Source organism: Felis catus, chromosome A2, assembly GCF_018350175.1.
Source record: "Felis catus isolate Fca126 chromosome A2, F.catus_Fca126_mat1.0, whole genome shotgun sequence".
In the NCBI taxonomy this organism is placed as follows: domain Eukaryota; kingdom Metazoa; phylum Chordata; class Mammalia; order Carnivora; family Felidae; genus Felis; species Felis catus.
The window spans coordinates 84,700,640-84,722,958 of NC_058369.1; the positions used below are offsets into that span (position 1 = coordinate 84,700,640).

General features: G+C 36.5%; 1 protein-coding gene across 1 annotated transcript in view; it reads left to right on the plus strand.

Annotated features, from left to right (window-relative positions):
• GNAI1 (G protein subunit alpha i1) overlaps positions 1 to 20,146 on the plus strand; it is an 87,057-nt gene extending 66,911 nt beyond the window's left edge. Inside the window, exons 5-9 of the mRNA XM_023250305.2 lie at positions 40 to 197; positions 3,941 to 4,069; positions 10,475 to 10,604; positions 12,025 to 12,178; positions 18,079 to 20,146. Coding sequence (XP_023106073.1) covers positions 40 to 197; positions 3,941 to 4,069; positions 10,475 to 10,604; positions 12,025 to 12,178; positions 18,079 to 18,269 — 762 coding nt within the window. The 3' untranslated portion in view covers positions 18,270 to 20,146. The remainder of the gene's footprint in view (positions 1 to 39; positions 198 to 3,940; positions 4,070 to 10,474; positions 10,605 to 12,024; positions 12,179 to 18,078) is intronic.
• The last annotated feature ends 2,173 nt before the right edge of the window (positions 20,147 to 22,319 follow it).

Below are 22,319 nucleotides of genomic sequence, written 5' to 3' on the forward strand. Positions count from 1 at the left end.
TCTTTACTTAAAAAAAAAAAATGGCCTTTGAATGTTCAGGATGATGCCCGCCAACTGTTTGTGCTTGCTGGAGCCGCTGAAGAAGGCTTTATGACTGCAGAACTTGCCGGAGTTATAAAGAGATTGTGGAAAGATAGTGGTGTACAGGCCTGTTTCAACAGATCCCGAGAGTACCAGCTTAATGATTCCGCAGCATAGTAAGTAATCGTAACTTCAGAACTAAACTATCATGAATAATTACTTGGAAGTCAAATATACCTCCAAGTCAGTGCTATTGCAGAATTGGCTGACACATTCTTGTAAAACTCAGGATATTCAGGATGACAGTATTTGAAAACTTTATTTTTTGTGTGTAGATAGCATTGCAGTTATTTTCTCTGCCTTCAGAAGTGTCTCAAGAGACTCATGCTTATGTAACTCTAATTGAAGCATGCAGAATGGACTTTTTCCAGTGAATTTCCAAGAAAGTAATTGGAACTTCACAAAGTTCACTCTGAATTTGGGTGTATCTCTAGTTTTCCTGGGACTAGCCCAAGGGGAGGGTAACTTACTGTGTTCTTTTTATTATTTTTAAATTTTATTTATTTATTTTTAGAGAGACAAAGACGGCATGAGTGGGGGAGGGGCAGAGAGAGAGGGAGACAGAGAACCCCACGTAGGCTCCTCATTGTCAGTGTGGAGCCAGACACGGGGCTCAAACTCAACGAAATTGTGAGATGATGACCTGAGCTGAAACCAAGAGTCAGAAAGTTAAATGACTGAGTCACCCAGGCAACCCTGATTGTCTTCTTTTCATTATACTAATAGTGCCTGAGAAGAGTTACTCATCCAGTGACAGGCACTTTGTGTGTATGGTGAAGGAGTATATGGTGATCCCAAGATATCTTCTGTAGCTCTACACTTGAAAATTATCAACTGTATGTTCCCTGTTGCACTAGACATCAGTATTTTGTAACAAAAATCTTCCCTGATTTTTTTGGATGGTGGCCACAGACAGTTCATAAAGCAAGTTGTGATAAAACCTGGTCAGGGAGCTTTCTGCTTGTTGATCTAGATAACAAAAAAGTCAAGTATTTGTTTCCATTATTTGACACACATACTCAGCAGAAACGTAAGGTATGAATGGCCTTGATTGGTCTTCAGACATGTGCTCTGCACTCATTTTGCTTCCCAAAGTTGTTCCATTTTCTTGAAAGAGCTGCTGGCTTTTAGGGACACAAGTGAGAATAAGCATATGATGGGTATTAGTAAGATCTAGGTAAATACACATACTTCACAGTGAAAAACAAACTGGGTATGGCTCTTCCTGATTACCACGTCGCATGTCATTGGTTACACATCAGAGTACTCAGTATGTGTCACATGAGTAGTTTAGTGCAGATGAGTAAATAATCGACATTTTTGTGGAACCCATGCCCATTTTTGTCATGCTCTATTTTCTGGTCTGTGTTTTTAATGCTTTGCCACTCTATACACCATACATGTTAATATGTACGTATTTTATACACGTATAAGTCACATGTTACTGAATATGTAGTTCCACTGGTGTCATCTTTGTCCTCAGTGAGTTTGACTCACTGATTAGGTCTTTGCCTCCCTGTTTTATATACTTACAGTACCACTTTTTTTTTTTTTTCAGAACGCTCACAGATTTACATTTACTTTGAAGTAATTTGATTTGTATTTTTGTTGAAATTATTTACTTCCTGCCTCTGCCACTACACTGTAAATTCAGTAAGGTCTGCTTTTACCGTATGTTCTTTCTTCATTGCCTGACACATAATTGTCATTCACTGTGCCTTTGTTTAGTAATGAATGAACTAACAAACCATACTTTACAGAAGGTAGAAGAGAAATTAGAAAAAAAAATTATTTACAGAACATAACTCTTACACCATATTTGCTTTAGCACCACGAGCACCTGCAGAAAGATCTAAATGGGAATCCCTGCCATGTTGAGAAGAGTGCTCTGAGCCGAGCCCACCAAGGGGAGATTTTTCAGTAGAAAAGGGGTGCTTCTCGGGGACAATCGACTGAAGTGTGTTTCCCCATATGGTGGTACTTCCTGGACCCCTGCAGTCTAATGGCCACGGCTTGTCTCCTGTGTACAGTGCACTGAGAAGAATAAGCCATTTTGTCTCCCCAGTAGTTCATTACTAGTGGTTCTGATCTTAAGATGGCAATAATGGAGCCATTTTCCAAGAATGAAGGAAGTCACAGAAATTTTCTCCTCTGCAGTGGTTACAGTGCATCTTGATTTCCGAGTTTTTGACTGGGGTGGGGGGGGGGCTGCCAAGTTGCCCATTACGACTGTCCAAGCACCAGTTTACTTTAAATTTGTGATCATTTAAAATAATTGGAGTTTTTAATTGTGCCGGTTTTTCTTATTTGTCACGTTGAAATATAAATGTGCGTTATCTTTAGAGGCAATTCTGAAGCAGTTTTAAGCAAAGAAATGGATCTGAGTAATCAAAGCCCATTTTAAGTGAGAGTAACATTACTTAAAAGGGACAATGAGTAAAATCTTGCCATGGCCTGTTTATTAAGTTAGATTTTCTTACCATAATACATAACGTTATATATGTGGAATTAAAAACACAGATAAGTACTGGGGGATTATTACCAGTGCAGTAAGATAATAAGATTCTTTTAAGTTAAGCAAATAATACAGATAACTCAAGGTGTCCTCTCTCGTTGTATTCTAGCATCACATACATATACTTAACTGTCTTTAAAACATTTTTGATTACTCAGTGTTTGGATAGCTTTTGACCTCCATGTCTACAAATCAAATATTTATTAAGCTCCTTTTGTTCGCAAGACCTGTTGTAAATGGCTAAGGAACAGTTTCAGAGGATAACCTCAATTAACATTGCAGTAGTTAGTGCCTCTCTGTAATAAACATAGATGTATCTTCTAAATCGTCATTGACTGATTACTCTCAGCTATTAGAAGACACTGTAGGGATGGTCCCCACGATCAGCTGACCTTAGGATTAAGTCCAGACTTCTCTTTTGAATTTCTGCATCACCCTTCCTAGGGGCCTTGCTTTCTGAGAAACGAGATGTGACTGTTCCTGTCTCCATACTGTTTTACTAATTCTCCTCATGTGGATGGCATTCTCTTTTTTTTCTGTCCCATCATTCAGATTTCTGTTTAAACCCCTCACCACCCATGAATGCTTCTTTAACCACCGAGGTTCACATTAATCTCTATTTGGACATTCTACAACATTATTTACTATGTAAAATGGCATGAGATAATTTACACAGAATAATTTCGTGGTATGACACCGCTACATTTGAATAGCACAACATATTTGGCATCATTGGCAGACAGTTTTGAATAGGTGGGTGACTAAAATCAGTGAGAAGTAAAATACGAATATTGATTTAGAGAGCCAGTAAAATGCAGAGTAAAAGAGCATGTGCTGTTTTCCTATGTGTAACTTAAGGCTGGTTGAAAAGGAACAGTATTGAATTCAGCCTTCGACTAGAGGTTACTCATTAGTTTTTTAAAAGTGTAAGATTCTCAGAATCCTCAAGAGTAATGTCTGGAAAATAAACACAGTGCTATATAAAAAATGTGTAGTAAAGAATTTTAAGAAACAAACTTGTAGTGTACAGTTGGTTTTGTGTGGTTTTTAAGAAGTTGTTACTCTGTTTTGTTTCCAACAAGGAGAATGACTAGTGTCCTTAGGAAACAAAGAACACAACACTTGAAAAGTGTTAAAAGAGCTTTGTGGCTGGAGACTTATATAAACGTTTTCATTTCAGTGGGAGTTAATAGAACATATAAACTTCAATTGTTTTATTACCGAGAAATGTAACGATTTCCAGTAATTTGAATATTGCATGCATCAAAATGTTTTACTCCTTGATTGAGGAGATCTTTAATGGCTGTATTAATGATTAGCTTATTGTCTTGTTTATTTTTTCAGCTATTTGAATGACTTGGACAGAATAGCACAACCAAACTACATTCCAACTCAACAAGATGTTCTCAGAACTAGAGTGAAAACTACAGGAATTGTTGAAACCCATTTTACTTTCAAAGATCTTCATTTTAAGTGAGTAGCTGCAAAGCATATAATTTACAAATTTAGATATAAAACACGTTGTTTCGTAAAAAAGTGGTAAAATTATTTAAAAACTGAGCTAAAAATTACAAAAGAAAACTTTTCTTAGGTTATTGGACAAAGCATTTTTGGGTAAAAGAGGGTAACAAACATTCTTAGAAGGAATATTTGTATTTTTATTTGAGAAAAAATGGCCATGCAATCTCTTTTGCCTAGATTTTTCAAAGTGATTTAAATGGTTTTTGACTTTTATTTCTGAATAGAAAATATTACTCTGATATTATAAAGTGTTGTCCTACATTCTTCACAAAAAAATACTGATTGAATAAATGCTTATTTATGCAATACTAAAAGTGAAGGGTACCTTTTTAAAAGTTTTCATGAAAATTCTTATTCATGCAAACGTGTGTACTTTTTTAGGTTGAAAAATGTTCGTTTAATGTAGAATGTAATGAATATTGAGTAGAGAAGCACAGACTTGGAGCCATTGGAAATGCTCACTTTGTCTAGTCCATTCGGGTCGTGACAGACCAGACCCAGGGACTCTCAGTGAAACATTACATTCAGATTTACAGACCTGTGTTCCTCTTTTTTAAAGCATGAAAAAACCACTTGGACTTTGCTTCAGTTAACTCTAGTGATCTGAAATATAATAAAGCAGGATTTCTGAGAGCATCAAAAAAGATTTGTAGTCAAAGATAAAAAAACAAATATATTGGTGAGCTTCTTTATAAATAAGTTGTGGAAAGTAGTTACCTATATGCAACTGTACTTCTGACTCCTTCCCTGAATATCTTAAATACATTTTTTTTTATTACCGCTTGTCACTGATCTATTCTACATTCAGTGGTTCATGTAATTGAGTTTTCCAGCAAACTAAAATTGAATTTTAATTTCCCATGGCAGCTTCCCTCCAAAAAGAAAAAACCCAAATCCAAACATCGCCCTGCCTTTTTTAAAGAGAATTACAGATCATAATTAGTCTATCTGACCATGTAACTTTGTACTTTAATACTTGGTAAAGTTTTCTTGAAGCGGTCACTGGACTTTTTTCCTTGCTGGCAATGGCTCTTATCAAAATCATTTACTTTCTTTTCATCTGTTTACTACTTTTAGGATATTAAATGACCAAAGTCAGGAATAGTAAAACATGAATATTTAAATAGTCTGATATGTCTGATCTGAGAACTATTGTCATATTTACCTTAAAGTTATAAAATAAGGAAGCTCACTGTCAGAATGAGGCTCCAAAGGTTTGTTGTTGTTTTTTGTTTTTTTTTTTTTTACCTTAGATTCAGATTTTTTTTTGTTTACTTTGTTTTAAAGACCATATTTTAAAAGCAAACTTACATCATGATGTTCAGATAATGGCTTTGTTCTAACAAATGTAGTTTGAGGAGAAAATGCATGGAGTTGGGGGTTAGCAAGTAAGAATACTTGAATTAAGTTTCCCTACTAGGTAAAGAGGACGATTGGTTAAGAGTCTTACCAGAAGGTATTACACTCTGGCCCACTGTTGGAGGTATAAACATAAATGGGGTGATTGCCTCTCAGGGGAACGTTGTAGAGGGAAGAGCTCTGTCAGTGGGAAGGCACAGTGCTAAATGTGCAGTCTGTCATGTGGCACTTGATGGAATCTGTACAAAATTCACTTTCAGTGTTGGTTAGATTAATCGTAAACATTCGCTTTCCTGACCATGCTCTTCATTCTACCCTCAATTTCTCGAAGTTGTCATTTCATCCTCAAGCAAGTGCTGAGATTCTGTAAATTCTCTCTCACCATGATACCCCCAGGAAGTCCCTTTATCTTTAGTCTCCTTGGGTGAGGTAGAATTTCACAGGATGTGTTTCATTACTGTTTTCACTTGCTGCCTTAAACATAGGTTTGTCAGGAACTTCAGATAAACTTTGTCTTATTTTGGATTTGGGTTCTGTTAAATTACTATCATTGTAAACATATGATTCCAACTTTGCTTTTTATATGTTGAGTCTCAGAAGAATGAGGGCAGAAATATACTTAGAATAATTCTACAGGGAACTCTTGAATTTTGTGTGCTTTGTATTATAATTCATTGTCTCATTTTAATGAATGGCTGATGTAAAATTTCAGTTTCATTTAATTTTGGTATGATTGGAATTAAATTCAAAATGAGGCAATAAAGCACAATAATTTTAGAATATATTTATCACCTCTGTGAGCGTTTGTGGAAAGTGTCTCTGTGGACTACTATATTGCTTTTAAGGAATCAGCAATTTTACTATAATATTTTTGCCAAATACAGAATTAAAGCATCCCTTCTATTATAAAATTATAAGACAAATTTATGTTACTTTCATATAGTACTATAAATGTAAAGTGGGTTTTGGAGTGTATTTACAGGGTTGACGTGCACATATGGTCAGCACTTTGTACCAGTGAGTCTTGATCACTGTGCTATCAGATGACAGTCTGAGAATGTCAGAACATCTCAGGATCTTCTTGGGGGTACCTGGGTAGCTCAGTTGATGAAGTGTCCAACTCTTCATTTCAGCTCAGGTCATGATCTCAGGATTATGGGATTGAGCCCTGCTTTGGGCTCTGTGCTGGGAGTGGAACTTGCTTAAGATTTTCCCTTTCCCTCTGCCCCTCTCCCTGGCTTGCACTCTTTCTTAAAAAAAAAAAAAGTGGGGGGGATGCGTGGGTGGCTCAGTCGGTTAAGCATCTGACTTCAGATCAGATCATGATCTCATGGTTTGTGAGTTTGAGCCCCACATCAGGCTCTGTGCTGACAGCTCAGAGCCTGAATGCTGCTTAGGATTCTGTGTCTCCCTCTCTTTCTGCCCTTCCCCACTCACATTCTATCTGTCTCTCCTTCAAAAATAAACATTAAAAAAAAATTAAAAAAAAACATCTCATGATCTTCAATATCCCCTTGTACTTTCCCCTCTCTTCCTAAAAGAAACCTGAGAAAAATCAAATCCACTTCCTATTTGATGCTAGAAAAAAGTTTCATCTGTTCATATGAAGGAGAACATATTTTTGTTTTTGATGACTTTTTAAAAACTTCAAAATTTGAGGATAATTCTAAAGTATGTGTGAAAAAGGAATAATGCCTTATGCACAGTCATTTGTTACATTAGATTTTAGTCATTTTTGTTCCTTGGCTAATGAATTAGACTAGTGATTCTCAAAGTATGGTCTCCGGACCAGCAGAATCAACTTTATGCACCTGGTGAGTCTGATTTATACTGAAGTTTGAGAAGTATCAGTTTATTCATTTCTAAACTGAATAAATTTAGGAGATTTCTTCTGTAAATTACTTGATTATAAGTTAAAAAGCCTTTTTATATGTAACATTCCCACAGCATTACTGGAAGACCTAGATCTTTCTTTTTTTTTTTTTAATGTTTGTTTATTTTTGAGAGAAACAAAGATAGAGACAGATCATGAGTTGGGGAGGGGCAGAGAGAGGGAGACACAGAATCCAAAGCAGGCTCCAGGCTCTGAGCTGTCAGCACAGAGCCCGACATGGAGTTTGAATCCATGAACCATGCAATCATGACTTGAGCCGAAGTCAGAAGCGTAGCTGACTGAGCCACCCAGGTGCCTCGCAAGACGTGGATCTTTAACGTAGTAAAGCTAGTCTATTATTGCTTGAAGGTGTTTTAAAATATTCTGTAGACATAGTTCATGCATTCATTCAACAAATATTTGTGAAGTATGACAAAGTCTTTGTCTTTACATTGTTGGGGGAAGGGAGATAAATAAACGTTCAGATGTTCAGGAGGTGATAATCACTATAACGAAGAACAAAACAAGGTAGGGGGGATATATTACTTTCCTAGGGCTGCTATAACAAATTACCACAAGCTCGGTGGCATAAAACAACAGAAATATATTCTTTCATAATTCTGGGGGCTAGAAGTTTAAAATCAACATGTCTGCACAACTGTGCTTCTGAAGGCTCTTGGGAAGAATCCTCTCTTGCCTCCTCCTGCTTCTTGTAGTGGTTGGAAATCCTTGGTGTTCCTTGGCCTTTGACACATGGGCTTCTTCCCTGGTTCCTGCCTCAGTTTCTCTTTCCTTTTATTTTTTATTTTTTTTTTTTTAAATTTTTTTTTTGACATTTATTTATTTTTGGGACAGAGAGAGACAGAGCATGAACGGGGGAGGGGCAGAGAGAGAGGGAGACACAGAATCAGAAACAGGCTCCAGGCTCTGAGCCATCAGCCCAGAGCCCAACGCGGGGCTCGAACTCACGGACCGCGAGATCGTGACCTGGCTGAAGTCGGACGCTTAACCGACTGCGCCACCCAGGCGCCCCTCTCTTTCCTTTTATATTTTACTATAGCCACAAGGTGAACCAAAGCCATACCCTGCACATTTTGCTTGGAAATTTCCTCAGCCAACATTCAAGTTAATTTCTTAACAGCCAGCCCTAGTTTTTGCGACTTTACAACAAGAATTGCCTTTGCTCCAGTGTCCAGTAACACATTTCTCATTTCCTTCTGGAACCTCATCAAAAAATCTAACATCATGTTCATGAATGATATATGTATATCCTCTAAGATCGAAGCTTTTCTGCCATCCTTTCACTCCCGAGCATCTCCAGAATTATTACCTTAGATGTCTGTTTCGAACCAGCCATCTTTTCAAAACAATCTGGGCTTTTGTTGTGTAGTAACTCAAGGTTGTTCCAGTCTCTACATAGTATCCAATTCCATAACCACTTCCCCCATTTTAGGTGTTGGTTACAGCAGCACCCCACTCTGAGCACTAACGTCAGGGTTGTCCATTTCAAGGAATTGACTTACGTGACCACGGGGCCTGGCAAGTGTCAAGTTTGTAGGGCAGGACAGCAGGCTCGGACAGGAACTGATGTTTCAGTCTTGAGGTAGAATTTCTTTTCCTTGGGGGAAACCTCAGTATTTGTTCTTAAGGCCCTCCAACTGATAGGATAAGGTCTCTCCCCTTACCAGGGATACTCTTTGCTGAGAGACGACTGATTTTAGATGTTAAGCACAGCAGTAAAATACCTTCACAGAAGCACCTAGGTTAGTGTTTGACTAAATAACTGCGTATGATGGCCTAGCCAAATTGACACACAAAACCATCCATCACAGAAGGAAAATGTCTGATGGGATGGAAAGGGTTTGCTTGTTATTTTATATTGAGTGGTCAAGATACATGTAACATTGGATCAGAGAAGTTACCTAAAGTCAATAAAGCCTTTTTGGTAAGGTTATTTTCAAATTCTTTAACAAATGGGTAATCATTTTAATTTCTTTTATTTTGTTCTTATTTAATCTTTATTACCAGCTCTCCTTTTTGTGTGTTAAACCCATTTTAACTTACTGTGTGGTAGAATCATTTTGTTATATATCATACTTAAGGAACAAATCACTAGCTAACCCAATAGAATGAACGGCATTGAAATAATGAAAAAAGTAACAATATTAGTTGATGTACTCCGATTTGCTTTATAGGCCAATACTATTCTGCAGGGAAATTCTTTTTGCCTGAGAATTAAATAGGGACTATTTTAATTAGTGCACCATCTAGATGAATGGAGCCTTTTAAAATGCACCAGTTTGCATAGTGTTTCCATTATATAAGTGGTTATTTCTAGGTTGCATAACAATCTATGTGCATTTCAACTTTTGCTTAACTTCATAAATTCTTATAAGAAAAAAATGAACAGATCATTTTCTGTATGCTGCTTGTGTTACTACCTTGTACACCAGGCTACAATAGTCTGCAGTTAAACATTGTATAAAAATTGGGTTTTTTCCTCTAACTTTTAAGACTATTCAGTAAGGAAACCCATTTGTCTCCTATTTCTTATTTTTGTTCCTATACCTTGGCTTTGCTTTTTAATTTAGGCCACCTGTTGGCCCCAGCTAAGTGTCACTTGCTCACTCAGCATTTTCTTACCTGGAAATGAGGTTTCCCCTTTATGTCAGAGTCCTACTTTTAGCCTCTGAAAGAAACAAAACATTTTGTGGTGGGAAGAAGGGACCATGTCCTCTGCCTCTAATGTTCTGTGACTCTGGCAAATTGAATTTACTCTAATCTCTGCGTTCCCTAGTTGCTTCCTGTGACTTCTCAGTGTTTACTCATAGTGCAGTCCACTCATTTGTATCTGCTTTCATGTTCTGATCTAAGTGTTCTCGTATGTTAATGAATGTGTTGTTTTTTGAGGGTATTTTGAGCTTTGTTTTCAATCAAAAATTTTAAAAACCAGACTTTTTTTTCCCTTTGCGAAAACCAATTTGTGACATCATTTTCCTCCCGTGTAATGTCCTTTTCTTTCCTCCCATCCCACATTCCCCCTGCAATTTGGAGCTTTTTTGATGATATTCTAGAACCCCTTTATAACATTTAAGGTGATGTCCAACTCCTTTTTTCTCTTACAGAATGTTTGATGTGGGAGGACAGAGATCTGAGCGGAAGAAGTGGATTCATTGCTTCGAAGGAGTGACCGCCATCATCTTCTGTGTGGCTCTGAGTGACTATGACCTGGTTCTAGCCGAAGATGAGGAAATGGCAAGTAGAACCACTGTGAAAGATGAAGGGCTGGAGATACTGCCAAGGATTTTTCTGAGAATAATTCTTGAGTAATTCTCGCTAATGGCGTGAGTTATTTGAAAGTTCAGGCTCTTTCCTCTGGCTCTTCTTTGTATATACTGAAAGGGAAGTACGCTAAAGAAGCACAGAGGGACCCCAAGAATAAGAAAAGACTGAGAGTTAATCTCCCTTCAATCCGATATGCTTAATTATGCATTTCCTGTATCTGCTATCTAGGAAGTGACTAAAAGTAAAGTTAACTCCTGTAATAGTCCAAGGCTCATTTTTCTTCACTTGTTACTTCTGCCAGCTCTGTAATCTTTAATCCATGTTATACTTTGCTATTGCCGTGTAATTTTCAGAGGTGTTGCAATGTACCATTAATCTAGGGAAAATACTTTTATATAGAAATTTAAAGTTCTGTCATTTTATTTTTTATCCTTAACATGTTTGTTTATTATTTTTGAGGGAGAGGGGGCAAGAGAGAATCCCAAGCAAGCTCTGCGGGGCCTGAACTCAAACTCATGACCCGCAAGATCAAGACCTGAGCCAAAATCAAGATTCACATGCTCAACTGACGGAGCCACTCAGGCGCTCCTAAAGTGCTGTCATTTAAAAAAAATTTTTTTAAGTCTTTATTTTTGAGAGAGAGGGAGGGAGACACAGAATCCGAAGCAGACTCCAGGCCCTGAACTATTATCCCAGAGCCCGACACGGGGCTTGAACCCACAAACTGCGAGATCATGACCTGAGCTGAAGTCAGACACTTGACCAGCTGAGTCACCCAGGTGCCTCAGAGCACTGTCATTCTAAGTTAACTTTAGTACAGACTGGGGAAAAAGAGATCAAAATGTCACTTTTGTATTTTTAAAATCAGGCACGTGCAATTATAGTGCAGTTCACCATCACATATTCCTTTCTGTCAGTGTCCTTTTGATACCACATATACTAGAAGAACAGGAAACTGGAGTGGACGATTCCGGCCCTAACACACCATTATATTTAGAGGGTTGGGCTAATTGCTCAATTTATTAATTTTTAAAAACCTTTACTTATCTTTTTTAATGGAGAAGCTTCCATTAACTTTGTAACAGTGAGATCTCTTTTTGAATGTTCACACTTGGTGTCTCTAGATTGCAGGGTCCTGCAGCAGGGTGTTCCCAGGTACAGTGACACATAGTGGGCACTGTGCGAGTACGTGTTGAATGCAAAAAGTGATGAGTAGTGTACACATTCATCTCCCCTGCAATCAATACTTGTTCTTAAATGGCGGGAATGTATTTCTGTGCTACATTATTTTTCAGCTGACCGAGCTCTCTCTTCTGATAACACTATTTTTTAAAAGTAATACTTTCAAAACCCTTCATGTTGTGACAAACTGTATTCTTTCCTGTTACAGAATCGAATGCATGAAAGCATGAAGTTGTTTGACAGCATATGTAACAACAAATGGTTTACAGATACGTCTATTATACTTTTTCTAAACAAGAAGGATCTCTTTGAAGAAAAAATCAAAAAGAGCCCTCTCACTATATGCTATCCAGAATACGCAGGTATTTTACTTTCTGTGGATAACTTGTCAAGTCATATATTTCTAACTAAAGTTCCCCTAAGGCAAGATTTCAGTTGTAGATCGCCTTTAATTAAAATTATTAAACTGCATTCACGTACAGGTAGTTCCTTGAGGTGTAGCTAAGATTATTGGAAATAACATATTCAAATGGAAAAGCTGTTAGGTAATTTTTTATGATGATCTTCTGTCAGGTATGTGTGATACACAGTAAATAAGACCAGTCTGTGTTCACGGTCTAATCTCAAAGACGGATGTACTCTTACACACAAAAAAAGCTGCATGTTACTATAAAAGAACATGAACCGTAGTTATAAGGGTTATAAATGAAGAAGGAATCCGCGAACCACTTATTTTTCAGGGGAGTCACACAGTTTCACAAGTAATCCCAACACTGGTAAGGAGACTGTTAATGGTCTTGTAATTCGCCTGCTGTGGAAAATGGCCTGAACTTAGAAAAGGAGACCTGAGATGCGGTCCTGGCATTTCCATAACTAGCTCTTTGATCTTGAACAAGGCAGTTAATTTATCTGGGTCTCAGTACCCCATTTGTAAAATCAGAAGTTGAGCTAAAACTTGGTTTTAGTTTAGCTCCTTAGAGCACCTCCTGGGCTGCTATTGAAAAGTAGGTACAGGGACTAAAGATACTTCCCTCCCTCCCCTATCCATGCACACAGCATCTCTCTTATTAAAGCAGGGTGACTTTGTTTCTCTGTTTTACATATTAGGTTTCTGAATAAGATTTTACTTTAATGAGGAAGAAAGATTCTGTGCCTCAAAGAGAGTTTGACTACCACTGGTTTATATGGTCTCTAAACCCAAATATTCTGAAGAGTCTGGTTAATTTAGCTAATTGAAAACAAGTTGCCCTGACCACATCCTTTATTTTTGAAGTCTCAAGAATTTGTTTCATTATAAACACAAAGGTAGTCTTGTATTGAGTATATTAATAGTACACTGAGTATTTACTGCCTTTTCACAGGCCTAAGATAAAACAGCGCTATGATTTCAGTGCTCTTACATCCCACTCATGCAGGTGAGAACACTGGGGCTCAAGGACAGTCTAAATCCAAACCCAAGTCTATGGGCGCGCCTGCACCCAGCCCGTTAACAACCAGACTGCCAGAGTTAAATTCTCATTAGAACCAAAGGGGAAGATTCTTGGATAAATATAATCACACTACTCATTATTACAGGTCATTTTGTGTACTCCCATACGTTGATTCAAAAAAATTTCACACAGTTGCTTATTTTTAAACTTCCGTGTTCTTTTTGAAAGTCCTTGTATCCTGTCACCTTGTTCAGAAACATTTTAGTGCTCATTAGGAATAAAACTATGTGTAGTCCTGTCTGAGTTTGAAGTTATCCAGAGTCAAGGTGGCTCAGTTTTGCCTTTACTTTCATCTGTCTTTCAGTTTATTTTTATCATTTTCTATTATGAAGTAGCCATTTTTTCTAATATTACCAGAGTTGCCCAAATGAATCCATAAATATCACATTCCTACAGGGATTTCAGATCAGCCAAGAAAGGATATTTCTTATGTTGTCAAGATACGAAGAATCCGTGATCTCACAATCTTTGAACACAGAGAGTATTGCATAATTTTTTCACAATGCCAATATCAGGATTAGAATGTAAAGTCCTCACTACATGCTCTAAGTCATGATTCCATTGCTTCTTGCTGCAGCCTCCACTTTTAATTCCTGCCTGTGTAGCCTCTAAACTAGGAGCAGGCAGAGGTGGGTTTATCTCCACCTCTGCCTGCTTCTGTTGCACCTCTTCTGTTAAAATATCAATATGTTGGCATTTCACCACATTCCATCTGCAACCTGTAGTCTTTTAGCGCTTCCTGCTTTCATGGTCATGTTTTTCCTCACCATGTTGAATTTCACTGTCAACTCTAATTTCTCCCTAGAGCCTCAGGCTTGCGTTTCCAGCTGCTTATTGAACATATACGTGTTTTTTAACACCCGAAACTCCTGTTACTGTTTTCTCAAATCTCCTCCATCTCCCTTTCAATTATATTACCAATCCTTCCCAGTTCTTCATTCTTGAACCAGATCATACTTGCCTTTATGCATGACGGTTCTATCACATCTAGAAAATACCTATTACCTTCTCACCACATCCTTGCCATTCTTAAGAATTAAAATCAGATTGAGAAATACACTCATGAGTTTATTCATGTATCTTAGTTCTCGGCATTTTGCAGTCTAGCTACCCATAATATATATAGCAAGTTAAGCTCTGCACTCTGTTCAAGAAGCTTTTTTCTCAAAACATATTTTTAACTGACAGGTTGCATTAACATCTGTCAATAAGACACAGTTTATTGCTTTAGAATTTCAGAGTACCAATAAACTCAATTTTGATTTGTAAAGTATATGGTTGTCTGCTAGCCACCTGAAAGAGTTAAAATATAAACTTATTTTGACAGCCTAGAAAAAGTAGAAAAATTCCTAGAAACTTAGAACCTACTAAGACTGAATCATGAAGAAACAGAAAATCTAAACAGACCAATTACTTCATGATCAAAACCTCTCAATAAATATGTCCATGACCAGATGGCTTTACTGATGAATTCTACCCGCATTTACAGAATAATTAATACCAGTCCTTCTAAAGCTCTTGGAAAAGAAAAATAGAGAAAGGAACACTTCCACAATCATTTTATGAGGACAGCATTTTACCCTAATACCAAAACTAGACAAGGATGGCATAAGAAAATTACAAGCCAGTACCCCTGGTGAACTTAAATGCAGAAATCCTCAACAAAATGTTACCAAACCAAATTCAACAATATTTTAAAAGAATTATACACAGTGATATAGTGGGATTTATTCCAGGGATACAAGGGTAGTTCAATTTTGTTAAAGTGGTATATATCATATTGATTTGCAAATGTTAAAGATAAAAATCTTGATCCTCTCAAATGATACAGAAAAACCACTTGACAAAACTCAACATTCATTTATGCTAAAAACTCAAAATAATGTACCTCAAAACAGGCCATTTATTAGGTCACAGTTAACATCATACTTCAACAAAACAAGGAAACCCATCAGAAATAAAACAAGGAATCCCTTTCTTGCCACTTTTATTCAACATAGTATTATTTGATTATAGTATTATATATACATATTATTCAACATCTATATATATGTATACATATATAAAGACTACACTACTGTTAATCAATGCATTTAGATTTGCAGGATACACGGTATATATGCAAAAATATTTTGCATTTCCATACACTAGTGATGAACAACCAGAAAGAAATTAAGAAAACAATACCATTTACAACTGCATCAAAAAGAAAAAAAAAAAACTAGGAATAAATGTAAGAAGGGGTGAAAAAATATCTCTACACTGAAAATTCCAAGACATTGGTGAAATAGAAGAAGAAAAAGTAAGGGTAAGATATTTCATGTTCACGGATTAGAAAAATATTGTTAAAATGACCATACTACCCCAGAGCAACCTACAGATACAGTGCAATCCCTCTCAAAATACTAGTGGCATTCTTTTTCACAGAAATAGCATAAACAATCCTAAAATTTGTTTGGAACCACAAAAGAACCTGAATAGCCAAAGCAATCTTGAGAAAGAACAGAGCTGGGGGCAGCAGGGTCCCTGATTTTCAGCTGTGTTGCAAAGCTATAGTAATCCAAACATTATGGCATTGACACAAAAATAGACACACAGATGTGAGAAATAGCCCAGAAAATAAACCTACACGTATGTGATCAAAAAATTACAACATATGAGCAAAGAACATGCAATGAAGAAAAGATAGTATCTTCAATAAATTGTTCTGGGAAAACTGGACCACTATATTAAACCATACAAACAATTAACTTAAAATGGATCGAAGACCTCAAACCATAAAACTGCTGAAAGAATATAAGCAGTAGCTCCTTCATGTTATTCTTGGTGATGATTTTTTGGATCGGACATCAAAAGTGAAGACAACAAAAGCAAAAATAAACAAGTAGTACCACATCCAACTATAAAGTTTTTTGCACAGCCAAGAAAACCAACAACATGAAAATGCAGCCTATGGAATGGAAGGTGATACTTGCAAATTATGTATCTGATAAGGGGTTAGTATTGAAAATATATAAAGAAGTCCTACTATTCAATAGCAAAAAATCCAATCCACTAAAAAATGGACTGAGGATCTGAAGAACCTTTTTTCCGAAAGAAGACCTACAATGGCCAGCAGATCCATGAAGAGGTGCTCAGAATCTCTATAATCATCAGGGATATGCACACCAAAACCACAGTGAACTACCACCTCACCGATTAGAATAGGTATTGGCAAAGAAACAAGTGTGGTGAGGTTATAGAGAAAAGGGAACCCTCTTGCCCTGTTGGTGAAAATGTAATTTGGTGTGCAGCCCCTGTGGGAACTGTAAGGAGATTCCAAAAAAATTAGAAATATTCAGCAATTCTACTTCAGGAAATTTCTCCAAAGAAAATGAAAACACTGACTTACAAAAGATAGGTGCTACCTGCGTGTTTATTGCAGCATCATTTGCAGTAGCTGGTGAAGCAGCTGGTAGAGTTCTGTGAGCAGGGACCCAGGTGGGAGTTGGTTATATAACATAGAGTTCTGCTGACACAGAGTAAGCTACAGGTGTGGACCACAGGATCTCAGAATAGCTTTACGAAGCAGGCTGGGTAACAGAGGACCTTGAAAGCCCAGCAAATAATTTTGTGTTACTACTGCGAGAGCTAATAATTTTTTTTTAATGGAACAGTTTTTGAAGTACCATGTATGTACACATATGAAATATATACATACGTGCAAATGTAGGATAAATGTGAAGCTCACTGAAATTTTAAAAAGGGAAGACAAAGATATGTGCACTCAGATCAAGAGACAGCATTATTTCCAGGTTCCCAGAAACTCCATCATGCCCCCCAGTCTAAACAAATGCCCCCACCCTCGACACACCGAGTTATTATGACTTTGTCTTCGTTGATTAATTTGTACTGTTTTCCAACTTCTTTTTCCCAACATCAGTTGAGTCCTACAGTATATACTCTTCTTGTGTCTGGCTTCATTTGTTCAACAGTATATTTATGGAACACATTCATGTTGTATGTGGCAATAGTCCTTTTATTCTCCTTTCTTATTCCTGTATGGCAGCTCATTGTATAGATATACCAAAACTTTTGGGTTGTTTCCTAACAAGTTAGTTCTGTTATTAACAGTCTTTATATGTCTAATGATGAACATAGGTAGGTAGGTCTGTCAAGGGCTTGCCTAGAAACTATTGCTGCATGTGCATGTGATTATCATTAGCTACGGACCATTTCTGGAGTGTTTACTCAGAAGTTTTTAACCTCATGGCCGTAAACCACATTGTAGACCCGTCTACAATTTTTGAATAAAGAAAAGTGACAAATGCTAATTAATGTGTATAGAGGAAAGGGAATAAAAAATACCAATTACCATTCAACCAGGTAATTTCTCGATCATCCACTAGGCTGGAAATGAAATAGCATACCACCGTCAGGGAAGGGAGTTGGTTTGGTGTTGGGATGTCGAGTATAAAAGGGAAGAAAAAGGAAGATCTGGCATTTGGATTGGGCAGGAACAAAGACCCCGGGGAGCCAAGAATACCATGCTTTTGGTGTGTTGTGTTTTTTGTTTTTTTTTTAAGGGTAACTTAGTCATTGAAAGGTAATTAACATTGGGTATTTTTCATTTAGAGGAATGCCTTCCTCTTGTTCTAAAAGGAAAAATACAGTGACATAATCCACATATTTTATATGTATGGAACTGATTTCAATATTTTCAGGTCCTTTTTGCTTAGATGTGTACTCATTTTAACTTTTCGCCTTATGTTTCTTGCCTTCTCCCATCTCAGGCTCAAACACATATGAAGAGGCAGCTGCGTATATTCAGTGTCAGTTTGAAGACCTCAATAAAAGAAAGGACACAAAGGAAATATACACCCACTTCACATGTGCCACAGATACGAAGAATGTGCAGTTTGTTTTTGATGCTGTAACAGATGTCATCATAAAAAATAATCTAAAAGATTGTGGTCTCTTCTAAATTTTGCAGTTAATGGTAAAATGCATTTTCAAACCAAATGAGTACTTCTATGTGGATCTCTCTAAATTAGAGTCTTGCAGCAACACAATGTAGTATACAGCAGATGTATCTGGGACCTGACCAAAGTTGTTGTGTTGTGTTTTTTTAACTGAAAGTAATAGAAGGACCTTTCTTAAATGTGAGAGGTGGTCCTGCGGTGGGAAACTAAGGGCAGTGTTAATGCTCGACTCTAGTGTATTGATGATTTCTGCCTATGTGTAAATATGCAAATGTATGTATACATGTATTTATAACTTTTGTTTTCCACGTTACTTTTAGGCTTTAAGAGTGGCAACTTATTCTAGCGTGATGGCTTTGGTAATAAACAGAAATACTAAGTACTTTGTACTGAATGACAGACTATTACCGTGTTTGCCAGTTTTAAACAGCTTTATTTATGTTCATGTCTTGTAAATTTTTAAGTACAGTAATTAATATTAGGAAACATTGCAGCCCTTATCTTGATTATATGTATACTTGTAATCTTAACAAAGTTATTTGTACAAACATTGCACAGACTATTTTAATAACATGATTTGTTCTTTAAATTTAATGTGTTTTATTGAAATGTTCTTAAGAGGATGAATATTACCTGCCTTTGGATCAGTTATATAAACATTGTATGCATTTTAATTTTTCCTCTAAAAGTGCATGCTGATCTAATTCTACATTAGATTTGGTTTGAAAAACTGAAATTTCAGATTTTTGAGGCTATACTCTCAGACTTACTATAAACACTTAATTTTTATTCAGTTGGTTTGTTTTCACTTTGAATTTTAATATTTGGATGGTATTCATGCATTTCCTTAAAGGTGATGCCAGATTAATTTTTATACACTTTAAATAACTACATTCTTATTTATAACTAAGTTTAGGTGGATTGAGAGCATTTTGTGGGTAAAAATATGTCAGCATAATGAATTTTGAGACATTCATTTGTGTATTTCCTTTGGGAAATCCCTTGTACCTAGCATACATGATAGTTCCTTATTTGGAAGATAACAAGAAAGATCTTTGAATATTCAGCTGCTGATCTAATGCAAGCTTTAGATTCCTATATGTAACTACTTTCAAATTTAATTATCACACTATATATTAAAATTACTTTTTTCTCTTACTCCAATTTCCACCACTTGCTTGAGTTAGTATTTCTTTTTAAATTGTGCTATTATTTCTGACAATTAAACGGGCAATTACACTTAGAAAATGAGTAATAGTATTTAATAAAGTCAGTGATTTTATGTATGCTCAAATAAGTGTTACATATCAGCTAGATATTGGACTTTGATAGTCATTTCTTTTCATGATTCATGATGTGTCTCCGTGACTTCATTTCAACAAAATGAACAGCATTCCCTACCCTACTTCTGTTGTTTTACTCATCTTGAAAAAGGTCCTTCAGTAAGCTTTGTGGATAAGTAGTTTCTTAGTTATGTGCTGTCATTTTGTTGAAGTATATTTCTTGAAGTGTGTGTGGGTGTGGGTAACCACAGACTACATTTTCATCTGTTATATTTTGGGGATTTGTTTTTCTTCTTTGTGATGTAAAGAAATTCAAAGTTATCACAGTTTCTTAAATGTGTTAGTTTAGATTCTTTACGTGCCTTTCATGAAAGATGTTTTCATTAATTTTACTGATGGAAGACCTGTAACATCCTTATTGTGAAGCTATGTATGAAATTCACCTATACTATGAATAAATATGAATCCTGAGAAATACTGTTTAAAAAGCCACAAAGAAGCACATCTTGGTGACCATAATTGGTGAATTCCTGAACTTTATTCTGTGTAATTGTGTTACTAATAAATCCTAATAAATTTAAATTTTTAAAATTTTACAAACCTGTTGACTAAACACGTTTGACATTAGGATTTACTAAGTATCAGTCTATGGAATGCCCATTTATTCTTTATCTTTTTGCAATTTCATCGCCACAAACTTGAGTTTTTCCTGCCTCAAGTTTCTTCAGGAGATATGGTGCCACATTTAGAACTGCCTGGTTGATATCCCCTTCTGAGAATTTACTGCCTGCTCTTAAGTCAATATGTCCCAAACCACGTTCATCATCATTCTCCCAGTTCTTACCAGTTCCTTAAACCAGTTCTTACCCCCTAATTTTGCCAGTGTAGCCACTCAGTACCATCTTCTTCAGTGCCTCAACAGACAACATTTTAGCCACTTATAACTCTCTTTAGCCCTCATCTCCATCTCTGATAAGCCACCATTTTGCTCACAACTCTAGTTTTCCAATGCCTTGCCAGTTTTTATTTTTCCTTTCCATTCCTACTACCACCTACCAAATGCAGGTTTTTGCTTCACTTCTGCGTGAAATGGCTTGTTAATTAAATTCTCCACTTCCCATTTTTCCTTTCTCTCATACAGGCTAGTTATCCTGATTGTGTTATCTTGTGTTATCAGGGCATTGGCTCTGACTTTTCAATAAAACCAAGTTTAACTTTGCCTCCTATTCAGAGCTCATCCACTATCTGATCCCACTTCATTATGTCTCCACTCCTCTTCTACACTACATCCTAAAAGTACTTTGTGCATAGCCTGGGCCTTCCTCCAAGTATTTGTCTACATACTGTGTGAGATATGCTTAAAACAATCCATGGAACATGGGAAGTGTTCATTCATATCTACTAATGTTACTTTTATTAGGACTTTTGTTTGTGTTACCTTTTTTAGATTCACCTGTCACATCTCTTTAGTCTGCTTTTTGGGGAACTACATGGTTCCAGTAGGGCTGCCAATCCTCCCTGGCATAGGATCAAACCTGACCAGTCCTGGTCTCTCATCACTAGGCATGTGACCCAAAATGAACCAGTCATAGTCCCAGTTATCACCCCTAAATTTATGAAAGCTGTTCTGGTTTCTAAAATTCCCTTCATTTCAGTATCCGTTTAAAGGACTCTATATGCTTCATTAAATTCATTCAGATTCAATCACTTATTGAAAAAGTCTCAAAATGCGTATGTTCTTACTGAATGTCAAAGGATCTGTAAGATCAGAAAAGGCTCAGAGAGGTTAATTAACTTGACCAAGACCAAATCAAGGTGTCAAACCTATCACTTCATGTCTGTTGTAGAACTCTTGAGAATGCTACCTTATTTCTAGAAAATGTGTAAGTTGTTTATCCCCACTCTTAACCATCTGAGTTTATCTAAACACTTTTAGATTATAAATACGTAAGACAGAGCAAAGCTGGAGGCATCATGATGCCTGATTCCAAACTATATGACAAAGAGTAATTAAAATAGTATGGTATTGACATAAAAATAGATACATGCATCTGAGGAACAGACTAGAGAGCTCAGAAACATACACATTTATGGTCCACTGGTTTACAACAAAGGTACCAAGAATATACAACGAGGAAAGGACATTCCATGATAAATGGTGTTGGGAGAACTAGACTGCCATATGTGGTCTAGAATGAAATGACCACTATTATAAAACATCCACAAAAAATAGGTGGATTAAAGACTTGAATACAAGACATGAAACCCTAAAAGTCCTAGAAGAAACCATAGCTCCTTAACATGGGGCTTGGCAATAGATTTTGGATGTGATACCAAAATTAAAGGCAATAAAAACATACAACTAGAACTACAAACTTTTAAAAAGCTACTTACTACAAAGGAAACCATCAACAAAATGAAAAGGCAGCCTATGGAATGAGAGAATACATTCACAAATCATCTGATGAGGGGTTTATATTGAAAATACATAAAGAAGTCCTAAAACTCCATAGCATAAATCACACAATCTGATTTTTAAAAAGGGCAGAGTATCTAAACAGACATTTTTCCAAAGAAGACCTACAGATGGCCAAGTCCTTGAATGTGTTCAAAATCGCTAATCAGAAAAAAATGCAAATCGAAACCACAATGAGCTATTGCCTCACACCTGTTAGAATAGCTATCATAAAGGCAAGAAATAATGAGTTAGTGAGAATGTGGAGAAAAAATGATTGTGTGCAGATGGTAAGAATGTAAATTGGTACAAGC